A 23,396-nucleotide genomic window follows, 5' to 3' on the forward strand; every position below is an offset into this window, starting at 1 on the left:
GCCCTCCAAAACATGTTCTGTATAATTTGTGCTATTGAGTCTTGCAGAACTATTGAGTTCGGTAGAATTTCTAAAGATTTTTTTTTGCAGGGAGAGTCTTGACTATGAGGTCATGACCCCCATAACCGCGTTATTATAATACCAGCATAATGGCATAATGGCAGCACTCGAGTCGACTTCATTATCGCATCAAGTACATGAACATAATGTGAACAATATCTCAAGTGAACATAATTTTAATTATAATTACATCATTTGATTAATTATCTAACCAGTGAATGTGGCAATCACCCAACGTGACGATCATTGTACCTGGTTATTTTTAATTAATTACAAATTGGAAGTCTTGAGTGATGGCACTCAAACCCAATGAGGTCTTGGCCCTTGTTAAACATTTTGCCACGATGGCTGTGTTTATAATTGTATTATATATGAGATGGCTGTGTTTATAATTGTATTATATATTAGATGGCTGTGTTTATAATTGTATTATAAATAAGATGGCTGTGTTTATAATTGTATTATATATTAGATTGCTGTGTTTATAATTGTATTATATATTAGATTGCTGTATAATATGGAGGGATTTCATATGATGGGATTTTTTATGAACGGCCTGTGCATTATTTAACCGTTTAATGTATCCTTCATTGGACATTCATTTAGGCCTTTTGGTAAGATGTCCCCTGAAATTTGTAAAGATTGTTTATTTTTACAATAGCAGTTACATTTCTAATTACAAAAGCAATATTTTATTGTCTGTATGAAATGTGTGACATTAATCTTTTTAATGATTTATTTCAGTCATTTTGACTGGAATATGAGAGAGAGAGAGGTACAGTCAGAAGGTGGAGGCAAAGCGGGTGAGATGGAGGGGTGAGGATGGAAGAGGGAAGGTGAGGATGGAAGGGGGAGGGTGAGGATGGAAGGGGGAGGTTGAGGCTGGAAGGGGGAGGGTGAGGCTGGAAGGGAGGAGGGTGAGGCTGGAAGGGGGAGGGTGAGGCTGGAAGGGGAGAGCGTGAGGATGGAAGGGGGAGGGTGAGGATGGAAGGGGGAGGGTGAGGATGGAAGAGGGAAGGAGAGGATGGGAGGGGGGAATTGGAGATGGTGGAGGAGTGGATATATAGATGTGGAGGAGAGAGATGGGGGCAAAGCGGGGAGATGGAAAGAGACAGAGAGATGGATTATTTTACCCTGAGAGGGATCAATAATTGAAGGAGGGCTGTGGTTTAGGTGTTGTTGACCTATATTTCCTATTTATTCATTGATTTTAACGAAAATGTTTTTATGTTAAAAAAAATGTTTTGTTTTCAGTTGTGATGAACCTGTAACGTTCTTTGTTTGAGTTTATGCCACGTGACGCATTTGGATCATGTGATTGTCAACCACCCAGAATGTGGAGGCTGCTCCCCTGGATGAGATGCCCTAAAAGATCGAGGATGCAATATTCTCCTACCGGAGACTGCAATAGGACCTACCCGACAGAGGCTGAACTGAACAGAAGGATTTGCTTTGTCAGCCCACACGTGGCCGAAGGAGCTAATAATCTTTGAATGTGCAATCGTCCCAGCTGACTCGCCAGGTCTGCTTTTGTGGACCACTGACAGGATGGTGTGCGGCAGACACGTCCATGTGGCAATAGCTGGTGGAGCACATGGTTCCAGCCTGATGCCATAACAGCGAAGGGGTTTCATGCAAGATCGAGAAATACTTGCCGACATCTGGCTTCCTTCTCTCATCTTTTTGTATGTTTGGCATGGATGCTCGAAACTTCCAAAATCCAGGTTTCCTGCTCACTTCAACTGGTTTTTTTTTTCTCCCATTTGTGGAAATGCTTTCTGGAGACTTTGATCCCACTCTTCCTTCCAGGGCTTCAAGCAAGCGGTGCAACACAATGTCTTGTCATCTCCCACCCATTCCCACAATCATTTATATCACCATTGACCCCCCCCCCAACTCCACCCCCTAACACAACCCTTTTATTTGCAGGTTACTGTTTTCTCTCCTCCTCTGTCCTCTTTTCCTTTGTGTTCTTTCCCTTTCGTGTTGTCCCCAACTGTTGCCCAACTGTTAATACGTTGCCTTTTTACCCTCCATCTCCTTGCTCTTACATCAGCCTCAATCTTGTATATTAAAAAAGGATGTGAGAACCACAATATGTAACATGTACAAGGCCCATTGTTTCATTGTTAAAGCGGCATATATCAGGGACAATGCAGACCATGTGTAACTCGGTTCACCTCCAACCCCCTGGAGATTTGGAGCTTCACAGGCCTGTAAAAGGACCACGAGACCCAAGTAACCATTCTCATTATCACTTTTGTTTGAAGATGTCTGCTCATTTTGTAGGTAGTTTAAGGTCTGAGCACAGATATATTGGAGCCTCGTGGTATGGAAGTCGTATTCGTCTCTGACAGGTTATTGACTCAAATCTGGCTGAAGTCACGGGCATTATAAAGAAATTGGGTTGCATGCTTGTGGAATTTGACCGATGAACCTCAGCAACATACCAATCTTGCTATTCCATTGTTTGTTTACAAACCCTCATCAGTGACCTTTTAGAGAGGGGGCAATCTACTTGCCGAGCTTGGTCTAGTTTCCATGTGTTTCCAGTCCACTCTGGTTATGTGCTGGCAGGATGGCCAAGAGGGATGCACACTTGCCTCTAACCTGTCTAGCCTGGGTTCGAATCCTGACCCGGTTATGTTTTTGTCTTCCTGGTGTTTCACAGTCAGGGTGCTCCACCAATGTGTGTGCGCCATTCCTCAGATGGACGCTCAACTGGGAATCTTGTCTGCCGGCATTAGTTGATGGACATCCTAAGTCGATGATGTGACCCCACAGGTGCTCTATTCGAAAAAAAGAAGACTGTGGTCGTTTCCTCAATCCTTGAGGACAACTTGCTATCAGCATGAAAATACCGTACTGCTATCACATGGCAGCATCACCCACATCCACAATCACCAATGCTTAAAACACGTGCCCTGATGAAGGCTGCTCGCTTCTGTGGCTTCGGCCCTGATCAAGATTGATCCCTTGCCCTGTTTTGGCTCTGAATCTGTCTGCATGTCTCAGAGCGAAGTGAGGGTACCAAAGGACATCCCGTATCAATGGCCGTCATGCTCCCTCAATGTTGTCATGGCCGTGGACGTCTGGTTTGTAAGACTTGACAGTCAGTGACACTTTTATGGCCAGTCTGAATCTTATCCCTGTCTTGTCATCAAAATGGGTTGTAAATGTCCTGTACAGTCTGATGAAAATGTTCAAATCCAAAGCAATGCTGGCCAAGACTGGTGTTTATATATACTAATGCAATTCGTTGTGGATAATTGTGCTCCACCATTTTTGTGTGATGGTTCTCATCAGAGAGTACGCCAGCAATCTATGTGCGTATGGTGCAGAAAAAAATGTTGGTCCCACCTGCTACATCCAAAACTAAAGTTGGAGTACCTTCTCTAAATAGTTGCTTAGGCTACATATGAAAGCCGACCTGCTCTGTTCAGCTGATTGTCTTGGCAGGGATCACTTTTCAGTACTCCAGGCCGTGGCAAGAGCAAAAATAACTCACAAAAAAGGTCATCATCATCATCATCATCATCATCATCATCATCATCATCATCATCATCATCATCATCATCATCATCATCATCATCATCATCATCATCATCATCATCATCATCATCATCATCATCATCATCATCATCATCATCATCCCATTGTATTTCCATCTTCAGATGGTGATCATTTCTTGTGACCATCCCTACCTTGTTTACATACCTTTTGGAGGAACATCCTAACATCCTTTTACATTAAAAAAAGTTTTCATTCCTTGTCCGATTGAGGTCGAGCCCACGATAACCAATGCCAACCAAGCCGAACGATGCATCCATCAATGGACGTGCGTCGCCCTCTGCTGGGTTCATTGCGCATCGCACCCTGACATCTATTTATCGTCGAATTTTCATGGAATACTCAGCATTTGGAAGCAAATCCTTCGGCCCAGTTGCAGAAACCATCCTCAAGGAAAGATTTGAGGATTTATTTAATATTTCCTCGTTTCCCTGAGGACATCCGTAATTTGAGGAGCGTTGCATGTTCAAATATGCCCAAAGTTGTTCCTTAAAACCTTTCTTTAACTCAAGAGAGCACTCCTTCCTTCCTTCCTGCCCCCCCACCACCCCTTCCTTCCTGCCCCCCACCACCCCAACCTTCCTTCCTGCCACCCCATCACCCGATCCTTCCTTCCTGCCCCCCACCACCCACCACCCCATCCTTCCTTCCTTCATGCCCCCACCCCCACCACCCCATCCTTCCTTCCTGCCCCCATCACCCCATCCTTCCTTCCTGCCCCCCACCACCCCATCTTTCCTTCCTTCCTGCCCCCCATCACCCCATCTTTCCTTCCTGCCCCCACCACCCACCACCCCATCCTTCCTTCCTTCCTGCCCCCACCCCCCACCACCCTATCCTTCCTTCCTGTCCCCCACCACCCCATCCTTCCTTCCTGCCCCCACTTCCTTCCTGCCCCCCCACCACCCCATCCTTCCTTCCTGCCCCCTACCTTCCTTCCTGCCCCCAAACACCCCATCCTTCCTTCCTGCCCCCACCACCCCAACCTTCCTTCCTGCCCTCCATCACCTGATCCTCCCTTCCTGCCCCCACCACCCACCACCCCATCCTTCCTTCCTTCCTGCCCCCACCCCCCACCACCCCATCCTTCCTTCCTACCCCCCCACCACCCCATCCTTCATTCCTGCCCCCCCACCACCCCTTCCTTCCTTCCTTCCTGCCCCCACCACCCCATCCTTAAACCCAAACCATTGAGTTTCCAAATGGTGCTCTTCCTGGAAACCCTAATCTAAAACACACAAAGGAATAAATAGAATTATACGAAGGATCATTGATCCCTAGGATTTCCACAACAACATGTTTTTAATAACTTATTGATAAACTGGATCAAACTGACAATCCTACACATGATATCTGGGCCATTGTGAAGGTGTGTTCTGGTGCAGGTACTTCAGGTGCAGGTCAACGAGTTGGTAGTCCGTGCTGAGTGTCGTGGTACTTCCATGGTGTTAACATTTATTACTTTGTGTTAAGGTTGTTTCGATACCAATTCAATTGATACCGACGGTGACTCAAGGAAAAATGGTCAACTGGGTACGTAATAAGTAGATTGAATGCAACGTGTTCTTCGGTCCAGAACTCGTCGATCCCTTGTCATCGAGAGACGTATGAGGCCCACTGAGCTCGATAATATGGAGGAACCACCCGCCGATGAGAGGCCATTTGCTGAGGAGGCCACACGGCCACAATATTGGGACTCGATATCGACCGAAAGTTTCATCGTAAACAATATGGAAAAATAAAACAATCAAAGATTATCAGGTTTTAAAATAAACGGAGTTTTAATTTTTTAAACAGGGCCTTTTCTTCTTGTGGTTAATACAATGGTATGATGTAGGCATGGCACTGGGTGATGCCGTGGTATGATGTAGGCATGGTAAATCGTGATACCATGGTATGATGTAGGCATGGTACTGGGTGATGCCATGGTATGATGTAGGCATGGTAAAGTGTGATACCATGGTATGATGTAGGCATGGTACTGGGTGATACCATGGTATGATGTAGGCATGGTACTGGGTGATACCATGGTATGATGTAGGCATGGTACTGGGTGATGCCGTGGTATGATATAGGCATGGTACTGGGTGATACCATGGTATGATGTAGGCATGGTACTGGGTAATGCCGTGGTATGATATAGGCATGGTACTGGGTAATGCCGTGGTATGATGTAGGCATGGTAAAGGGTGATGCCATGGTATGATGTAGACATGGTAATGGGTTATGCCATGGTATGATGTGGGCATGGTACTGGGTGATACCATGGTATGATGTAGGCATGGTACTGGGTGATACCATGGTATGATGTAGGCATGGTACTGGGTGATGCCGTGGTATGATATAGGCATGGTACTGGGTGATGCCGTGGTATGATGTAGGCATGGTAAAAGGTGATACCATGGTATGATGGAGGCATGGTACTGGGTGATACCATGGTATGATGGAGGCATGGTACTGGGTGATGCCATGAGGCATGGTAATGGGTGATGCCATGGTATGATGTAGGCATGGTAAAGGGTGATGCCATGGTATGATGTAGGCATGGTACTGGGTGATGCCGTGGTATGATGTAGGCATGGTAAAGGGTGATGCCATGGTATGATGTAGGCATGGTAAAGGGTGATGCCATGGTATGATGTAGGCATGGTACTGGGTAATGCCGTGGTATGATATAGGCATGGTACTGGGTGATGCCGTGGTATGATGTAGGCATGGTAAAGGGTGATGCCATGGTATGATGCAGGCATGGTACTGGGTGATGCCATGAGACATGGTAATGGGTTATGCCATGGTATGATGTGGGCATGGTACTGAGTGATGCCATGGTATGATGTCGGCATGGTAAAGGGTGATACCATGGTATGATGGAGGCATGGTACTGGGTGATACCATGGTATGATGGAGGCATGGTACTGGGTGATGCCATGAGGCATGGTAATGGGTGATGCCATGGTATGATGTAGGCATGGTAAAGGGTGATGCCATGGTATGATGGAGGGATGGTACTGGGTGATGCCATGAGGCATGGTAATGGGTGATGCCATGGTGTGATGTGGGCATGGTACTGAGTGATGCCATGGTATGATGTAGGCATAGCACTGGATGATGCAGTGGTATGATGTAGGCATGTAACTGGGTGATGCCGTGGTATGATGTTAGCATGTTGCTGGGTGATGCCGTGGTATGATGTAGTCATTGTAAAGGGTGATGCCATGGTATGATGGAGGCATGGTACTGAGTGATGCCGTGGTATGATGTAGGCATGGTAAAGGGTGATGCCATGGTATGATGTAGGCATGGTACTGAGTAATGCCATGGTATGATATAGGCATGGTACTGGGTGATGCCGTGGTATGATGTAGGGATGGTAAAGGGTGATGCCATGGTATGATGTAGGCATGGTACTGGGTGATGCCATGAGACATGGTAATGGGTTATGCTATGGTATGATGGAGGCATGGTACTGAGTGATACCATGGTATGATGGAGGCATGGTACTGAGTGATACCATGGTATGATGGAGGCATGGTACTGAGTGATGCCATGGTATGATGTAGGCATGGTAAAGGGTGATGCCATGGTATGATGTAGGCATGGTAAAGGGTGATGCCATGGTATGATGTAGGCATGGTACTGGGTAATGCCGTGTTATGATATAGGCATGGTACTGGGTGATGCCGTGGTATGATGTAGGCATGGTAAAGGGTGATGCCATGGTATGATGTAGGCATGGTACTGGGTGATGCCATGAGACATGAGTAGGGTAAGAATACTGATTCTGGCTCACTTTTCCCCATGTAAATGAATGGGGGATTTTCAGCGATTCCCTTTTTTTTTCCTTAAAAATAAACCCCCTTTTTATCCCAAGGTATATTTATTTGTCTCCCCTTTTAACTTGGAGGTTGAACCTCATTGAATTGAACACCTGGGGGTTGAACAGCTCACTCATTGAACCTATAAAGATTTGTTCATTCTCAAATTCCTTCAATAGTTTAATTTTCTTTGCACAATAATCCCCATCTAAAATATTGACAAACAAAACATTTGAATCTTTATATTTTTTAAGATACCCCTTTTATGCCATTACGAAATGATAAACTTCTCTTAATGCTCTTGTTTGACCACCTCCTGAGCCACAGGTTATTTTTTTGTTAAGCCCCGCCCACTTTTGCTAAGCTCCACCCACTTTCTGTGAGGTATTTTTTCTAAGCCCCGCCCACTTTTCTTTAAGCCCTGCCCACTTTTGCTAAGCTCCGCCCACTTTTCATAAGGTATTTTTCTAAGCCACGCCCACTTTTCTAAGCCCCGCCCACTTTGCTAAGCTCCGCCCACTTTTCATGAGGTATTTTTCTAAGCCACGCCCACTTTTCTAAGCCCCGCCCACTTTGCTAAGCTCCGCCCACTTTCCGTAAGGTATCTTTTCTAAGCCACGCCCACTTTTCCTAAGCCCCGCCCACTTTTGCTAAGCTCCGCCCACTTTTCATAAGGTATTTTTTTCTAAGCCACGCCCACTTTTCCTAAGCCCCGCCTACTTTTGCTAAGCCCCGCCCACTCTTACATCATTTCCAGTTCATCTCTGACTCACAAAGAAATCACTAGAAAATTACAGGATGTTATGGTTTTGAAAAATTTTCCAATGAAGGCTTGCCTAGGCTTGCCCAGGGAATTTCCAAAGGAAACCACACCCACCAGTCTTTCTCTATAAAAGCTTCAAGCCTAGGCTCCATTTTAAACATTTGTTTTTGCTAGCAATGGTGTGCTGTGTGCTTGCCTGGAGCTCTCTGTCTTGTATGGAACTAAACCTTCAAGTTGATGAACTGGATTCAAACCTCTTATCTGTTGAGGTAAGATTTTTATTTTCCTATTTTCAAACTTTGATTGAAGCATACTCATTTAATAATTAAATAACTTAATTAATACATTATTATTTTCTCTCACAGGAAATTGTGTCTGAAATACGAAATGAAAATACTGCTTTTGCTACAACTTGGGGCGAAATTGTTGACTTGGTTGAAGACCTTGTGAGCGACCAAGACCTTGAGTGGGATGACTTTGGTGTTCCTTGGAACTCTCTGTCTTGTATGGAACTAAACCTTCAAGTTGATGAACTGGATTCAAACCTCTTATCTGTTGAGGTAAGATTTTTATTTTCCTATTTTCAAACTTTGATTGAAGCATACTCATTTAATAATTAAATAACTTAATTAATACATTATTATTTTCTCTCACAGGAAATTGTGTCTGAAATACGAAATGAAAATACTGCTTTTGCTACAACTTGGGGCGAAATTGTTGGCTTGGTTGAAGACCTTATGAGCGACCAAGACCCACAGAACGAGTTCGTCCTTGATGACCCAACCAAAGAGTTATACCTTGGAGACCAGCAAAATCCTGAAAAAGAGTTTTACAGCAATAGTACTCATTGTGAGTTATCAAGACAATACCCACTGAACAAGTTATACGTTGATGAGCCAGAATACAAGTTTTACCTTGGAGACTCACAAATTTTGAAAAAAATCAGTAAATGAGTTCTGCCTTGATGGTTTAAATAACTACCTTGGAGACTTGGAAAGTTGGGGTTATTTTGAAGACTTGAAATGCTACCACTCTTTGGGATTTAAACCTATCAAGAAAGTTCTTACTCCCTCTTTCTATGTCATCAAACCTGAAAGCCTTAAAAGACAGAATTGGAAGAAGAGAAAAAAAAAACGTAAAATATATATATATATATATATATATATATATATATATATATATATATATATATATATATATATATATATATATATATATATATATATATATATATATATATATATATTTGGAAATCTCATGTTGAAAAAGACTGTGTTGGGTGAGGATTGAGTTGGGGTTGAGATTTTGAATGTGAGGGTTGGGACACACACACACATACACATCAACAAACAAAAGTTAAGCCTTGACTATTCAGTTGAGGATTCTGTGTTTGGGGTTCACAGATGTAAGAACGTCCACCCCTTGACACACATTATATACTGTTATACACCTCGGACTTGGCCCTCGAGTGTCCACAACGGTGTATAGTAGGAGGGAGTGAAGCGCCAACCTATTGCTCCCATTGCACACACACACACACACACACACACACAAACAAAAGTTAAGCCTTGACTATTCAGTTGAGGATTCTGTGTTTGGGGTTCACAGATGTAAGAACGTCCACCCCTTGACACACATTATATACTGTTATACACCTCGGACTTGGCCCTCGAGTGTCCACAAAGGTGTATTATCTGCTTAGTTTTGTCTTTTGTAATTCCTGTGAATAAAATGAACCTAAAATCTCTTCCCCTTCCAAATCATATATTTTATAAGTCCAAGGAACTATATATATTACATCAACAATTTTAAAAAGTTCTTTCGTCCATCGTTCAGTAAAACCCTTTTCAAAATGAGATTTCCACCTATATATTCTTACGATATCACCAACTTTGAACTTAGGTTTTCTGACATTAATCTCTTTTTCATATTTTAATTTTGTAAATGTTTCTGATGGTTTCATATTTGTTGACGTGTGAATCGTGTCATTATACTTATCCACAATATCCTGAATAAAAGATGACCATTGTTGTGAACCGAGTTGTGTGAATTTTTTATATAGTCTCTCTTTTAAGGTACGATTAAAACGTTCAACAACAACTGCCTTCCCTTCATTAAAGGTACTGTATAATGTAATACTGTTATCCTCTACCAAGATACATACCTTCACCCTTGTAGTACGGGGAAAGGAACATCCCATCCCCTGTAATTATTTTATATTTTCCCAACTACAAGGGTGAAGGTATGTATCTTGGTAGAGGATACTATAAACCTAAGAGACAAAGGGGTGTCGGACATCAATTTAGAGGAGATGGGATAATTGATACTCTCATGGGTATTGGTTCAACTATTCTTAAACATAAAGACCTAATTGGTTCAACTGCTTCTGCTGTGGGAAATGTAGCAGGTGCTGTAAAGAGTATAAAAGATGCTCAGAAGGAATCTCATAAATTACAAGCAATAAAAGAAATTAAGAAAGGTAAAACTCAGTTGTCCCTCCAAGAACGACAGAAAATAATTCAAATACTTGGATCAGGGTTTCAAAAGTTTTAACATCTTTTTTCCTAAATAAATACAAGTATGGAAGCAATTGATAGTATCTATGATTTGGATGATACTATTATTATCTCAAACTCCACTAAAAAGAAGATTACTTCAAGGTAAATGCAATAACTGGAACAGACTGGAATACAAATGGTACAAAAAGTTTTGAAATAAATAATCAACAAACCTATTTGAATCTCTCCGAAAGTTTCTTGTTGTGTAAATTTAAATTCACTAAGGCTGGGAATAACACAAACGCTACACTTGTAAATGATTTCTTCTGGAAAATGTTTGATAGTGTGCGATTGTATATTGGAACACAAGAAGTTGAAGCGGTTGATTATGTCTCTGCTGTATCTGAAATGATGAAATTTACACTCTATACATTCAGTGATAGAATGGGAAAGGGGTCTGTCGAAGGTTTTATTCCTGATATGTCAATGGGAACAAACACAGACCCTGGATATATTCAAAGGAAAGGAATGTATAATGATGATACAAAAGCAGAAAATAGTTTTACTGTGGCAGTTCCTCTTAAAGGTATATTTGGATTTTGTGATTATGATAAAGTTCTGTATGGTCTTAAAATTAGATTTCAACTACAAAGGAATGATAATGAAAATAGATTGCTTTTTGGTGTTGGTAGTGCTTTTGGTGAACAGAATAAATTTGTAATTGAGGAGATGAGTTGGTATATCAGTGAATATACTCCTAATCTTAAAACAGAAGAGATGTTGAATCGAAGACTTAACTCAAAGAAACCACTCAGTGTATCATACCTCAAAAGAAGATGTCAACACGTTAAACTCAATCAAACTACTTACACGTGGAATTTGGGTGTTCTGGAAGGAAAGCCACGATATCTGTGGATGATTTTTAAAAAGCCAGATGGTGATACTGCGACTGATAAGAATAATGCATTGAGTGATAATGCTAAGGTGAAACAACTTCGCGTTTCTCTAGATGGAACATTTTATCCACGAGATAGATTGGAAATTAATTGGGAAAAAATGATTTTGCTGAAGCATACAAGTCTTACCAAAAGGTGTGTGAAAGTAATGGAAATAAAGAACCTATTTTGGATATGACAGCATTTAAAAGTTTGTATACAATCTATGCGTTTGACCTGAGCGCTCAAAAGGAAACTATAAAGTCTAATCGAGTGGATACTTCCCTATACATTGAAAGAGAAGAGAGTGAAGAAGTTGATACATATTGTTTGCTTTTGGAAGAAACAGAATTGCAGATTAATACAGATAATGGTGTGATGATTAGTCTCACATAATTTTTTGTTAAATAAATGATTGGCAAAGTACCAACTGGGGTATATGTTAATCAAATCAATCTTCATAAACTATCATCTTGTGTTCAAAATCAAAAGCCTTGTACGATTAACGTTAATACAATTCAGAGAAAAGGAGCAGTAAGAATTGATGTTTTGCTCACAAGAGAACAGGTTAAAATCTTGAATGACACTGGCTCACTTAAAATTAAAATGACAAAACCAATGTTGAAAAAATATTCAATAAGAGAGACGAGTGGAGGATTTCTCCCATTTCTAATTCCTTTATTTGCTGGTTTAAGTGCGGTTGGAGCATTGACGGGTGGTATTTCAACAGCGGTGAAAACTGCCAACGAAAGGAAGGCTCAACTCCAGGCTCAAAAGAATTGGAAAGACATAACAAAGAGTTGGAGAAACAAATTAGTGGAAGTGGTGTAATTGTAGATTTTGCTGAAAAACTTGAAGGTCTGCCTGATAAAGCGAGATTGTTAGTTGGAGATATGCTTTCTTCTATAGCACAAGCAGGTGTAAAATTAACGAAAAGAGGTAATGGATTATATCTTTCTAATAAATAAATGAGCATTGATGAGTGGTTGAAAGAATTTGGAAAGAATACAACATCAAATTTACAACTTGCCAAATATTGTAAGAAAATAAAAATTCATAATGTGGTTATTTGTATGAGAGATGAATTAACAAATGTGCCGAAACATACAAAGAATATTATTATGAACTTAGAAGATAATGATGGGAACGGTTCTCATTGGGTTTGTATTTTTAATAGTCAAGACAAATATTATTTTGATAGTTTTGGTCTTCCACCACCTGTTGAAGTCATAAAATTCTTACAGAATGGTGTTTATCAAACATTTCAAGTCCAAGAATTAAATTCCAAGTGTTGTGGTCAATTATGTCTATATGTGTTATTTCAACTCAACAAAAATAAAAAATTTTATGATATTATTTTTAATCTAATATAAATGACTTATGTTGGTAAAGATGGTTCTATCTTTGGTGTATCTCAAGAACTGGATATTGATTTATCAAATTATTATACAAAGGCACAGGCTGAACGACATAAATATAATATAAACAAAAATATTAACATGAAAAATGCTTATAAATTAAAAAATTATCCAAGCCCGACTGACGCGAATGAGTTGGTGAGATTAAGCGATTTATCACAATATATATACTTAAATAAAACGTCTGTGTATTCCAAAGATACAGAAGTGTTGATATTATCTCCAGGTCATACAGAATTCACAGTTCGAATTAAAATAATTTTTTATAAAGAAGGGCGTATCGTTTGTATGAGAATAGAACAATGGGGGTATGATATGAATGATTTAGGGTATAATTGGTCATTTAAAATTAACCTCGAAGACCTGGAACAATTAAATCAGTCTCGTAAGGAAGAATATTATGCACTTGGTATCGAGAATGAGTTTTGTGGAGCCACGATTAGTAAACAACAAATAAAAGAATTTAATAAGGGTAAATATAATAATGGTTTTGCCCTTGTTTATCTCATGAAAACAGAAAAAACAGGATTATAAATAATAGGTAAGGAAATACAAAATGATTTAACTATGGGAAGATGGGGAGGTGTTTCGTGCCATAATATTATTCTAACATATATTTCTAATACATAAATGACAGCAAGAAGGCTTCAAGAAAATTATCATTTCTGTGTCCAAGCATACCTTCAAGAAAAGGGTATTCGGTATTTTAATAAATATGTTCTACAACATAAGAATGAGGTATTTTCAATAAAAGATTGGCATTATGCTGATGTTGATAAACCGACAACTTTAGATTTAATTAGAATGTTAAATAATGAAAAAATTATAAGGTTAAGAAAAGGTAAGGCTCTTTTAGAAATTCAAAAGAAATTTTATTGGTTTCCTGTTGTAAAAAAAATTATTTTGGATTCAGGAATAACAAGAAATCCTGATGAATATATGTATAATATTCTATGGAGTGTAAACGATTCAAGGATAGTAAGGGATGAGGAAGGAGTTGAAGAAGAGAGGGAAGAGGAGGAAAAGGAGAAGGAGGAGAGGGAGAAGAAAGAGAAGGAGGAAAGAGAGAGAATAAATAAATATTATAGTATGGAAACCAGTGAGATTCAAAAAAGAATAGAGGTATTACAGAAAATAACTCAACCCACCGAGGAGGAATACAAAGAATTAACAAGTCTATTTGCAATACTTTCGACAAAACTATTGGCATCGTCAAGCTATTCATTTTAATTCAAGTTTTTTCTTAAATAAATGGAGGAGAGAGTGAAGGCATTTCTTAGGATTCTTTATGTTTTAAAAATTAAGATTCAAATGTGCATGTTGGAAACTAAAAAGGTTTTTGCACTCTGCAGGAATTTTTCTCATAAATAAATGAGTTATTGTCTCAAATGTAAAAAGAAAACTAATACTAAAAATATTTCATATATTAAAAGTAAAAATAACAGGGTTATACAAAAAGGTATATGTTCGGTGTGTGGTTCAAAAAAAAAATCAATTTATCTCCAAACACAAACTCGGAGGAGATATACAAAAGTTTTTATCAGGAAGTAAATTTACAACTACTGGAATACCAGGGGAATTACATCTTCCAGGGTATTCTTTCTGTGGTCCAGGCACAAACTTGGATAAAAGATTAGATGAGGCAGACAATCCTAAATCCTGGAGTAAACCAATCAATAGAGATGATGAAGTGTGCATGAGACACGATATTGATTATGGGAATACCACAACGTTGGAAGAAAAGCATGAAGCCGATAGAGAAATGTTGTATAATTTGTCTCTGATACAAAATCCAACCTTGAGAGAAAAAGTTGATAGGTTCATCGTGAAGAAGATGATTAGTGCTAAATTGAAACTTGGACTTGGAAATTCAAAAAACTTATAGGCTCTAATGATGCCATTAAGACTGAAGAGCAATTAGCTGATGAATTACATAAACCAATATTCACAAAGTTTCAGAGAAGGAAAGTTTATTCCAAGGAAGTTGATTATATCTGGTCTGCTGATTTGATTGAACTCAATAATGATAAGGGGTACAAGTATGCTTTAACCGTTATTGATTTGAGGAGTAGATATGCGTGGGTTGTCCCTTTAAAAAACAAAACAGGTAATACTCTTATGTTAGCTTTTCAACAGATATTTAATAAAAGTAAGAGAAAACCTAAAAAATTGTGGACTGATGAGGGTAGAGAGTTTTATAACAAGACATTTATGAATTTTCTAAAAAATAACAGTATTACATTATACAGTACCTTTAATGAAGGGAAGGCAGTTGTTGTTGAACGTTTTAATCGTACCTTAAAAGAGAGACTATATAAAAAATTCACACAACTCGGTTCACAACAATGGTCATCTTTTATTCAGGATATTGTGGATAAGTATAATGACACGATTCACACGTCAACAAATATGAAACCATCAGAAACATTTACAAAATTAAAATATGAAAAAGAGATTAATGTCAGAAAACCTAAGTTCAAAGTTGGTGATATCGTAAGAATATATAGGTGGAAATCTCATTTTGAAAAGGGTTTTACTGAACGATGGACGAAAGAACTTTTTAAAATTGTTGATGTAATAGATACAGTTCCTTGGACTTATAAAATATATGATTTGGAAGGGGAAGAGATTTTAGGTTCATTTTATTCACAGGAATTACAAAAGACAAAACTAAGCAGATAATACACCTTTGTGGACACTCGAGGGCCAAGTCCGAGGTGTATAACAGTATATAATGTGTGTCAAGGGGTGGACGTTCTTACATCTGTGAACCCCAAACACAGAATCCTCAACTGAATAGTCAAGGCTTAACTTTTGTTTGTGTGTGTGTGTGTGCAATGGGAGCAATAGGTTGGCGCTTCACTCCCTCCTACTATACACCGTTGTGGACACTCGAGGGCCAAGTCCGAGGTGTATAACAGTATATAATGTGTGTCAAGGGGTGGACGTTCTTACATCTGTGAACCCCAAACACAGAATCCTCAACTGAATAGTCAAGGCTTAACTTTTGTTTGTTGATGTGTATGTGTGTGTGTGTCCCAACCCTCACATTCAAAATCTCAACCCCAACTCAATCCTCACCCAACACAGTCTTTTTCAACATGAGATTTCCACCTATATATATATATATATATATATATATATATATATACATATATATGTATATGTATATATATATATATATTTATATATATATATATATATATATATATATATATATATATATATATATATATATATATATATATATATATATATATATATATATATATATATATATATTTTACGTTTTTTTTTTTCTCTTCTTCCAATTCTGTCTTTTAAGGCTTTCAGGTTTGATGACATAGAAAGAGGGAGTAAGAACTTTCTTGATAGGTTTAAATCCCAAAGAGTGGTAGCATTTCAAGTCTTCAAAATAACCCCAACTTTCCAAGTCTCCAAGGTAGTTATTTAAACCATCAAGGCAGAACTCATTTACTGATTTTTTTCAAAATTTGTGAGTCTCCAAGGTAGTTCCCATATTTAGAACCATCTTGGCAGAACCCTTTTCCTGAGTCTCCAAGGTAGTTATTTAAACCATCAAGGCAGAACTCATTTACTGATTTTTCAAAATTTGTGAGTCTCCAAGGTAAAACTTGTATTCTGGCTCATCAACGTATAACTTGTTCAGTGGGTATTGTCTTGATAACTCACAATGAGTACTATTGCTGTAAAACTCTTTTTCAGGATTTTGCTGGTCTCCAAGGTATAACTCTTTGGTTGGGTCATCAAGGACGAACTCGTTCTGTGGGTCTTGGTCGCTCATAAGGTCTTCAACCAAGCCAACAATTTCGCCCCAAGTTGTAGCAAAAGCAGTATTTTCATTTCGTATTTCAGACACAATTTCCTGTGAGAGAAAATAATAATGTATTAATTAAGTTATTTAATTATTAAATGAGTATGCTTCAATCAAAGTTTGAAAATAGGAAAATAAAAATCTTACCTCAACAGATAAGAGGTTTGAATCTAGTTCATCAACTTGAAGGTTTAGTTCCATACAAGACAGAGAGTTCCAAGGAACACCAAAGTCATCCCACTCAAGGTCTTGGTCGCTCACAAGGTCTTCAACCAAGTCAACAATTTCGCCCCAAGTTGTAGCAAAAGCAGTATTTTCATTTCGTATTTCAGACACAATTTCCTGTGAGAGAAAATAATAATGTATTAATTAAGTTATTTAATTATTAAATGAGTATGCTTCAATCAAAGTTTGAAAATAGGAAAATAAAAATCTTACCTCAACAGATAAGAGGTTTGAATCCAGTTCATCAACTTGAAGGTTTAGTTCCATACAAGACAGAGAGCTCCAGGCAAGCACACAGCACACCATTGCTAGCAAAAACAAATGTTTAAAATGGAGCCTAGGCTTGAAGCTTTTATAGAGAAAGACTGGTGGGTGTGGTTTCCTTTGGAAATTCCCTGGGCAAGCCTAGGCAAGCCTTCATTGGGAAATTTTTCAAAACCATAACATCCTGTAATTTTCTAGTGATTTCTTTGTGAGTCAGAGATGAACTGGAAATGATGTAAGAGTGGGCGGGGCTTAGCAAAAGTAGGCGGGGCTTAGGAAAAGTGGGCGTGGCTTAGAAAAAAACCTTATGAAAAGTGGGCGGAGCTTAGCAAAAGTGGGCGGGTCTTAGGAAAAGTGGGCGTGGCTTAGAAAAAAATACCTTACGAAAAGTGGGCGGAGCTTAGCAAAGTGGGCGGGGCTTAGAAAAGTGGGCGTGGCTTAGAAAATACCTCATGAAAAGTGGGCGGAGCTTAGCGAAGTGGGCGGGGCTTAGAAAAGTGGGCGTGGCTTAGAAAAATACCTTATGAAAAGTGGGCGGAGCTTAGCAAAAGTGGGCGGGGCTTAAAGAAAAGTGGGCGGGGCTTAGAAAAAATACCTCACAGAAAGTGGGTGGAGCTTAGCAAAAGTGGGCGGGGCTTAACAAAAAAATAACCTGTGGCTCAGGAGGTGGTCAAACAAGAGCATTAAGAGAAGTTTATCATTTCGTAATGGCATAAAAGGGGTATCTTAAAAAATATAAAGATTCAAATGTTTTGTTTGTCAATATTTTAGATGGGGATTATTGTGCAAAGAAAATTAAACTATTGAAGGAATTTGAGAATGAACAAATCTTTATAGGTTCAATGAGTGAGCTGTTCAACCCCCAGGTGTTCAATTCAATGAGGTTCAACCTCCAAGTTAAAAGGGGAGACAAATAAATATACCTTGGGATAAAAAGGGGGTTTATTTTTGAGGAAAAAAAAAGGGAATCGCTGAAAATCCCCCATTCATTTACATGGGGAAAAGTGAGCCAGAATCAGTATTCTTACCCTACTGACATGGTAATGGGGTAATGGTAATGGTTTTGTTGCCATGGTATGATGTAGGCATAGCACTGGATGATGCCGTGGTATGATGTAGGCATGTAACTGGGTGATGTCGTGGTATGATGTTGGCATGTTGCTGGGTGATGCCGTGGTATGATGTAGGCATGGTAATGGGTGATGCCATGGTATGATGGAGGCATGGTACTGGGTAATGCCGTGGTATTATGTAGGCATGGTACTGAGTGATACCGTGGTATGATGTAGGCATGGAACTGGGTAATGCCATGGTATGATGTAGGCATGGTACTGAGTGATACCATGGTATGATATAGGCATGGTACTGGGTAATGCCATGGTAGGATGTAGGCATGGTACTGGGTGATGCCGTGGTATGATGCAGGCATGGTACTGGGTGATGCCGTGGTATGATGTAGGCATGGTAATGGGTGATGCCGTGGTATGATGTAGGCATGGTACTGGGTAATGCCGTGGTATGATGTAGGCATGGTAAAGGGTGATACCATGGTATGATGTAGGCATGGTACCGAGTGATACCGTGGTATGATGTAGGCATGGTACTGGGTGATGCCATGAGGCATGGTAATGGGTTATGCCATGGTAAGATGTGCGCATGGTACTGAGTGATGCCATGGTATGATGTCGGCATGGTAAAGGGTGATACCATGATATGATGTAGGCATGGTACTGGGTGATACCATGGTATAATTTAGGCATGGTACTGGGTGATGCCATGAGGCATGGTAACAGGTGATACCATGGTATGATGTAGGCATGGTAAAGGGTGATACCATGGTATGATGTAGGCATGGTACTGGGTGATGCCATGAGGCATGGTAATGGGTGATGCCCTGGTGTGATGTGGGCATGGTACTGAGTGATGCCATGGTATGATGTCGGCATAGCACTGGATGATGCCGTGGTATGATGTAGGCATGTAACTGGGTGAAGCCGTGGTATGATGTAGTCATGGTAAAGGGTGATGCCATGGTATGATGGATGAATGGTAAAGGGTGATGCTGTGGTATGATGTAGGCATGGTAAAGGGTGATGCCGTGGTGTGATGTAGGCATGGTAAAGGGTGATGCCGTGGTGTGATGTAGGCATGGTAAAGGGTGATGCCGTGGTGTGATGTAGGTATGGTAAAGGGTGATGCCGTGGTATGATGTAGGCATGGTACAGGGTGATGCCGTGGTATGATGTAGGCATGGTAAAGGGTGATGCCATGGTACTGAGTGATGCCATGGTATGATGGAGGCATGGTAAAGGGTGATGCCATGGTACTGAGTGATGCCATGGTATGATGGAGGCATGGTAAAGGGTGATGCCATGGTATGATGTAGGCATGGTAAAGGGTGATGCCTTGGTACTGAGTGATGCCATGGTATGATGGAGGCATGGTACTGAGTGATACCATGGTATGATGGAGACATGGTACTGAGTGATGCCATGGTATGATGGAGGCATGGTACTGAGTGATGCCATGGTATGGTGGAGGTATGGTAAAGGGTGATGCCGTGGTATGATGTAGGCATGGTAAAAGGTAATTCCATGGTATGATGTAGGCATGGTAAAGGGTGATGCCGTGGTATGATATAGGCATGGTAAAAGGTGATGCCGTGGTATGATGTAGGCATGGTAAAGGGTGATGCCATGGTACTGAGTGATGCCATGGTATGATTGAGGCATGGTAAAGGGTGATGCCGTGGTATTATGGAGGCCTGGTAAAGGGTGATGCCGTGGTATTATGGAGGCATGGTAAAGGGTGATGCCGTGGTATGATGGAGGCATGGTACTGGGTTTTATTGATTTTTTCATATGCAGCCTATGGTTGCTTGGCTGCATCATTTTTTGGGGACGCAGCTGTGCTCGCATGCTGGTACTCATTTTGCAAACCTCAGAAGGATGACAGGTTGAGTCAACCCTTCCTGATGTTAATTCAATGGCCTGATAGTGACTTGAACTCAAGACCCGAGGATCTTAAGGCAGACGTCTAACCATTCAGCCAACACCAGGCCTATGGTTCTGGGTGATGCCATGTTATGATATTAACATGGTACTGGGTGATGCCATGGTATGATGTAGGCATGGTAAACATTGTAAAAGGAAAATAAAAGCAAGTAAACATTTATTTGTCATCTTTCTTTTGATTTCACGGGGGTCAAAGTGGATGGTGGGGGGAGGTAGGAAGGAGGAGGGAAAAAAGTGGGAGGAGGAATATTGTATTCACTTGCCTACATCTGAGATTCTAGTTTGACTGCATATTTCTCTGTTGAGTTAGTGGTAGATGGTTAGTGTTTTTAGGTTACTGGGTGTTTCTCGTTTTGGTGTTAAGGTTACTGTAGTATTGTACCACGGGGCGAAGGGGTTGTGGCGAAATATTGAGTGATGATTCGGGTGAGCTGTAAGTCACAGGACATGGTTTTATCCGTTTATACAAGATTTGTTTGTACCAATTTCCAGGGTGAGCCAGAAGCCCCAGGAGTTATAACATCTCGATATGCAATGGAGCATGTTATGTGATTATATATGTATATCTGCCCTTCACCCATTTCTTTGGACAGCTGACCTGACATCACCCACAATTGTACCCTGAAATACTTAACCTGAAGTACCCCGAGGACACAAAAGATCCCAAGTTACCCTAAATACCCAAAGACCCGAAGGCACAAAAGACACAAAAGACCCCGAAGGCCCTTAAAGATCGAAAATACACCAAACACCAAAAAGACCCCAAAGACCAAAAGAATTGAAAAGACCCAACGGGATCCAGAAGACCCCAAGGACCCAAAAGACCCAACAGGATTATCTGGGACTTATGGAAATTCTCCATTATGTAAAATCTGCCTTCAGGTCCCCACCCCCCCTTTCAAAACACACACACACACACACACAATCCCAATTCCTCAACCCCCTCTCCAAACTCTGTCCTTTCTCTGCCCCCCACCTTACCACCACACCCAAACTCTGTGCTCCCTCCCCCTTTCTTCTTCAAGTCTTCAATTGCCAGAAACCCCAAGTACTCAATTCCTGCCCCCCCTCCTTTTCCCAACATCTCAATCTGCCTCTTCCAACTCCATGCTCCCTCACCCCCAACTCTCTGTCCTTTTCTCCCCATTTCTTCCCATTCTTAACGTTACACAAAGATACACAAGGAACTTTGGCACATAAGAAGGCCATTCGGCCTGTCATGCCTGTGTTGTTCCTGTTGCCGTTTATTCAGAACAATGTTAAAAGTAGATTAAAAAAAAGATGGAACGTTAAATTCACAATCACTTCCCCCTTTATTCCCTTATCCTAACTATATAATTCATGGACCAGTGTTTTTGTGTTTGTCGTGCTACTACACCTACAGTTCTGGGCTGATTCCATCTAGACTTGCTGCAGAGGATCAGCACAGCACGACCCCAATTAATGTATGGGGGTGTTTTAATCTTTGCCGGTGTTCTTTGGGGGGGGGGGGGGGAGAGGAAGGGGATGCAAGTTCTCTATGTAAATGTGTATCATATAGCACCCCCTCCAGGTGTGGGAGGGTATTACATGACTCCACCATTTACAGTACAGTCTTCCAGTCCAATGAGGTATTTTGAATTTCAACAGTGGGTATGTTTTTGCTTCATGCCCATAACCCAGTTTCTTTATTTTTGTCTACACAGAGCTGTCAGTTGTCTATACACTGCCCAAATAAAGGTATGTGTCAGAAAAACGTGTTGCATGCTTGGAACAAGATTGCCCGTCGGATGGGTACTGTTGTGGAATTTTGCCTTTATTTGTTCTATTAACCGACTTGTTATAAATCCTATTACTCAATTTGTAATAAACAATTAATTCACTGTCCACATCGAAAAATACATTTGATCAGAGAACATTTATTCGTGGTACCATGGAGTCCAAAGCACTGAGATGTGAACATCCCCATGATTTGCACTAAACTAAACTTACATTTCCTGATAAGATAAGACATATATATATATATATATATATATATATATATATATATATATATATATATATATATATATATATATATATATATATATATATATATATATATATATATATATATATATATATATATATATATATATATATATATATATATACACCTACATCACCATCCTTCAAAAAGAAAATTCCTTCGAGTGAAGAAAAATATTCCATCATCTGTACAATAATTATGAAAGTTAGCTACTTCTTTCAAGTCCCGAATCCAAAGCGATTCGATTTTGCACAGTTACCATTTTAACATTTGTAATCATTTTAACATTCATATCTGCTAAACAATTCACAGTTTCATTCACATGCAGTTCCAGAGCAACTGCCATTATTTATTTATTTATTTCCAGCTAACTTAGCACTTCTGTACTGGTGAAAGATGGTCAAGTCAGTGTTAGAAATACCTCAACTTACTTAAGTAACGTACAATTTAGTACCACTAAATCAAATATCACGCACCTGTCCAATTAATCAGAAGACAGATAAAACAGGTAATATTTAAATTGGCTTGAAGCATCATTGCACTCTTTTCAATAATATAATTATTACATTCTGACCGATTTAACATTCATTTCACATGGTCATGCTTTCTGTACTCTGCATAATTCTGGTTTATAGTTTGTTTGTCTTTCTACAAATTGTAGAGGTATTTTACTTGAATTACAGTCAGGCCAGTACCAGCTACTAATCAGTGAGAGCAATACAGTTACAATACATGGGACAATTCCTCATTCCATTAATTGATTTCACGATTGCTGTTGGTCTCGCCATTCTTCCAGTCATTTTGCATTATGGTTATGTAAATACCATGCTGCTTTCTCTCATATCTTGATTTTCCCTTGCAGTTAACTTATGATTCCTAATATGTAATATTGACCCATCTGTCGATCAATTTAATAACAGAGACCCTCTTTCAATATTTTGTAAGTACCTCAACTTAAAATATATTATCTCGATTCAATTCTTAGTATCCT

General features: G+C 39.9%; 2 protein-coding genes across 2 annotated transcripts in view; one reads left to right on the forward strand and one right to left on the reverse strand.

Annotated features, from left to right (window-relative positions):
• LOC147016159 (Kv channel-interacting protein 4-like) overlaps nucleotides 1-23,396 on the forward strand; it is a 484,774-nt gene that overhangs the window by 80,775 nt on the left and 380,603 nt on the right. The window lies entirely within an intron of this gene.
• Nucleotides 16,563-17,713, reverse strand: LOC147016160 (uncharacterized). Its single transcript, XM_085849171.1, has 3 exons — nucleotides 17,333-17,713; nucleotides 17,042-17,236; nucleotides 16,563-16,945 (listed from the first exon to the last, which is right to left on the reverse strand). The coding sequence occupies exons 1-3, from the start codon at nucleotides 17,423-17,425 to the stop codon at nucleotides 16,655-16,657; spliced, it is 579 nt and encodes a 192-aa protein (XP_085705297.1). The 5' UTR covers nucleotides 17,426-17,713; the 3' UTR covers nucleotides 16,563-16,654.

This window comes from Eptatretus burgeri, chromosome 12, assembly GCF_056783735.1.
Source record: "Eptatretus burgeri isolate ZD-2024b chromosome 12, Ebu_testis_v1, whole genome shotgun sequence".
Taxonomy (NCBI): domain Eukaryota; kingdom Metazoa; phylum Chordata; class Myxini; order Myxiniformes; family Myxinidae; genus Eptatretus; species Eptatretus burgeri.